The 4,603-nt window shown below is 40.1% G+C and overlaps 1 protein-coding gene across 1 annotated transcript in view; it reads right to left on the bottom strand.

Moving 5' to 3' along the window:
• LOC101861779 (coiled-coil domain-containing protein 22 homolog) overlaps positions 1–4,603 on the bottom strand; it is a gene marked incomplete in the record, with an annotated part of 17,554 nt that overhangs the window by 10,502 nt on the left and 2,449 nt on the right. The window contains 5 exon segments of the mRNA XM_013089797.2: positions 165–334; positions 1,459–1,543; positions 2,423–2,553; positions 3,303–3,438; positions 4,268–4,439. Of these exon segments, the coding sequence (XP_012945251.1) occupies positions 165–334; positions 1,459–1,543; positions 2,423–2,553; positions 3,303–3,438; positions 4,268–4,439 (694 nt within the window).

Genomic DNA, 4,603 nt, shown 5'->3' with positions numbered 1-4,603 from the left:
GGGTTGAGGAGAAAGAGTTTGAGTGAGCGAGAGAGTTAGCAAGAAATTGTGAGAACAGAGAGAGAGAGAGAGAGAGAGAAAGAGAGAGACGGGCACATATCCCAGAGGGTGAGCAGCACAGCCCTGTGCGTGTGCATGGGCACCTGTCCGCCCACATGACCAACCTGCTGTGTGAGTCTAGAGGCCAGTCCCACAGAGTTCCATTCGGTCTCCCACTCCTGTTGTACAGCCACCTCTAAGGTGTTAGCCTCCAGCACAGATGGCGCTGTGTCGCGGTGGACACGCGTCTGGTTCGTCACGTACGGAAGTTTGGATGTGTAGTACGATCTGGTCTCTGCAGAAAGGAGAAAAACTTATTTGCTTGGTTGTTTGAGTATGTTTTACAACATTATTGACATAATGGCAGATGCACATCTGATTCGTCACATATGACAAGAAAAAATGAACAAAACATGTTTGTTTAAGCGTGTTTTACAGCAATATTGACGAAAGAAAAACACAGAAAACTTGTTTGGTTATTAATATTTCAGTTTATGTTTTAACCCTTCACATGTGGCAAAGAAACAGACCATGGTGTCAAAGGATTTCAACATATCATGTTAGAAAATGCTTGAAAACAGGCAAATCAAGCAAATAAAGGCCATAAACCTTTTCAATTTCAGAAAACAGGTTATAAAGAGGAAGTAGAGCTCATTTGAGAAGGAGTTGAAATGTTTGGCGATATAACAACGGGATAAATGAACCAAACATCAATTCAAATAACAGCCAATTAAATCTGCTACAACACCACAGAATGAAACTTATGGCTGATTTTATCAGTTGTTGACACTAGGATGGTTAAGGCACAGTCAACACAAGGAAAACAGAAAGCTTATTTTTTGTAATCTGTTAAAATAAGTACGTGTTTTACAACACTCTCAACACAATAGTGTAGGCGGGTTTAGTTTGTCATGTGAAGGAGATAGGGCACGTTTGGTGATATTTCCTGTGGTATATATACTTGTGCATCTTTCTTCTTTTTCACTCTTACTGTCATCTCTTGTGCAATGGTAAGGCTCTTCACTGTTGTGTGCAGATGACTTGTGTTTGATTCCTGAGAGAGCAAGTTATTTTAGAAAATAACTTTGTATGTCTTGTGTATCCCATTCAGACAGGGTAGACCCCAGCTGGCAGAGCCCACCTTCAAAATGATATTAACAGTCCTAATGGGGCATAAACCATTTACAACCTGTCCTATTCTCACCACGCCCAGCTAAAAAAAAACACTGATGTCTAGCTGGGGCTTTTGTATGGTACAAACAAGCAGGTAATTGGAGGATGTTAATGGCAGCTCTTTCTTCTTTTCTTTCCTTCTGCTGATACTGTCTGTTTATCTTGCTTTTTGAGCACACTAAATGGACCATTATTGCAGCTTCTCTTTATAATTAAAAAAACAAACAAATGGCTGAGGAAACTGACCTCTGGGTAGTTTGATGCTCAGATTCGCAGTGCCCACAGGCGTCCTTGTCGGGCAGCTGTGGTAGTACTGGAGACAACATGCACCCTGTGGATGGGAGGAACACATACTGAGAGAGATATTCAGAGGGCTGCCCCAATTCAAGTTACATCTGCATAACCATGTATAAGGCCTTTAGGAAAAAAACCAAAAAACAACCTTAATCAGGCACATAATTAGCTCAGTTGGTATCAAGCAGGATTACAGAGTGAAAGGCCCTGATTCAAACCCCCACCATGGTTAAATGAACTTGTGCTGTCTTGAGGAGTTTTTAAGGCTTTCTATTCACTTGTCTTTGTCCTACAGGAGCTGGCCATTTAATTTGGAGGTCCTGCCGCTTCAAAATTTTTTTACAGAGGAAAAGTCAAGTTTTAGTTTCACAGCATTCATCCCTCCATCATGTGTTTTCTCTTTATACAAATCCCAAAATACTATCAGAGACATGATAAAACCTCTCTTTTCTTCCAAAGAAAAGTCATGAAAAGACATTCTTTTGTTTATAACAGAAGAGCCAGACTTCGTGGCTTCTGCGTGTCTTGAAATCACAGAATTGTCCTGTCCAGATTTCCTAACTCAAGTGGAAAGAGTTTTCACACATTCTTTACTTAATACGAAAATCACTTCTCACAAAATCATTTCATACCATGGGTGTGCTGTTAGTCCACATGGTATCAAGTTGGACTAAGGAGCCAGCTGCCCTGGTTCAAATCTCCAATGGTCTGTTTTCAAGTTTATGCAGTTCGGGAAGTTTTCAAGGCTCTTCACCCTCTCGGCAGAGTCCTATCGGTGCTGGACATTTAAATGTGGAAGTCTCACCTCTTAAATAACCTTACATACAGTGTGGAAAGGGGCATCACACCAATATATACATTGTAGTTACCATAAGAGGAGGATTTCTAACTAACTGTGACATCCATACAGGCTTACCTCTCTTTGCCATCCAGGAGGCTTTGACCTTGAGCGAATGCCTCGGTCTTTCATGAAGGTTGGTGTCCACGAGGCAGACAGCTGGTTACTCAGTTCTGTACAGATTGCTCGGTGCAGAAGAACAGATGCCCCTGGGAGGATAGGGCAATAGCTTTTTCAGGCTTGAAGAGAGCATTGAACAAGCAGGCGTATCCAGAGAAAATGAGGAAACATTTACGCACATAGCAGATAAGTAAAAATTTACACATAGCACACAAGTAAACACACACTTACAGAATACCCAACAAATACATACACACAAACATGACTGACATGAATTTGTTTGAGTAAATAGAAACAACTCAACACAATAACAGATCTTTGGCCCAGGAGAAAAAAAAGGATAGACTGAAACAACAGGAGGAAAGGAAAAAATCAGAGGACTTCCCTGAGGCACTCTCCAAGCACAAGCTCAAGGCCACAGAGAGCAAGGTACAAGTGGATACTCACACCCTGAGCACACATTTAAAAAAAACCCACACAGATTCCCTCATTCAGCACATGAGTACATACATTTAAACTCATGTAAGATGAAGCACAAGAATATACACACACGAGCACAGAGCACATGAGAACATACACACAGCATATATGAGACAACACACAAATACATGTTCATTTCAAGTACACGACGATAACAGACACACAAATACATAAAAAGTACATGAGCACACACGCACACTTATAATTTATAACACGCAAACAGAGCACATGAGTAAGCATAAACAAATTCACACATTGAGCATATGAATACGTACTCACATACAGAGCACATAAGTCAGCCACTGAACTAGTAGCACGCATTGAGATAGCACACTCACAGGTATATATCTAAACTTACCTAAGGGTTCATCAGCTGTCTGAGAGGATTCTTTAGGCAGTTTCTCCACCAGAAACATAAAAATCTTCCGAATCTCCGTCTCGTTCGAGTAGAGAAACGTCTGGTATCCCAGGTCTCCACCTTTGTACCCGAGGTCCTGAGGAGACGAAAGACATTCAGAGGTCAGAAGTCAGGCTATTCGTTGAACACAACAAGCATCAATGGTGTCAGGCACAACAAATAGACCTATCCAAAACTTTTGTAAGCCTGACAATTGACTATGTTGTAAAGCACGGTCAATCTCAATAAATTTGAATGGTGAATAAATTTGTCAAATGGAAATGCTTGAAATATCAATATGAAATTTGAGTTTTAAGGCCACAAAGTGAAGACACGTTAACTAGTGGTTGACCAACTGTCAACAAAAGCATGAGTATTTTAACAACAGGTCACTGACTCGAGATAGAAAAATCAGCAAATTTCATGATGAAAATGAAGTACAAAAAGTGTCTACAATTTATTCAAAAAGCTTCTACAAGAATAAAGTCATCTTACATCTATTATACACTTTTGAAAATGACTTTCCCTCTATATCCATTGAAAAATAGTTCTAACACATGACCCTTTGCATCAATTATATAAGAAACATTTTTTATGAATAGCTCTAAAAAATACACTTTTGAAAATTTCTTGATGAACAAATTTAGAATTCTTTTTTTCTCTTTATGTTTTATTTGTAGATACCAAAGTATTTTTATAGGTACAAATGTCCTTCAATATTCATGATGAACATTTTTTTAAAAACATTCTTGAATAACTTGATATCAATATCTCTTTTTTTATATGTCCCTTTTAAAACTCTAGACAAATACATATTCATCAAGCATTCATAATAATTCATTAAAAAGGCCCCCCTACATCCACAAAATTCTTTTACACATTGTGTGACAAAAATCCCTCTCCTACAATGGATTGCATCCACTTACCTGAACATGATTGGCAAGACTGGCACCCACTCGAAACCTGGCTGACATCCCTGGGGGCAGACTAGACGGGAGTTCAAGGTCACTGGATATGACCTTGAGACATCGTGCCACTGTGGCCACGATGAGCTCCGTGCTGAACTGGCGTAGGCTTTGGACATCCTCCTCGATGTCACTGCAAAGAGGAGAGAGAGATTGACAGAGGGAGAGGGGAAAAGAGAGAGAGAGAGAGAATGAGGGATACAAGAAGAGAATGAGGGGCAGACAAACAGAGACAAAGAGACAAAATGAGGGAGAGAGAGAGAGGGATAGAGAGAGAGGGATAGGGATAGAGAGAGA

Source organism: Aplysia californica, unplaced genomic scaffold (genome assembly GCF_000002075.1).
Source record: "Aplysia californica isolate F4 #8 unplaced genomic scaffold, AplCal3.0 scaffold01049, whole genome shotgun sequence".
Lineage (NCBI taxonomy): Eukaryota > Metazoa > Mollusca > Gastropoda > Aplysiida > Aplysiidae > Aplysia > Aplysia californica.
This window is presented reverse-complemented; position numbering and strand designations above follow the sequence as displayed.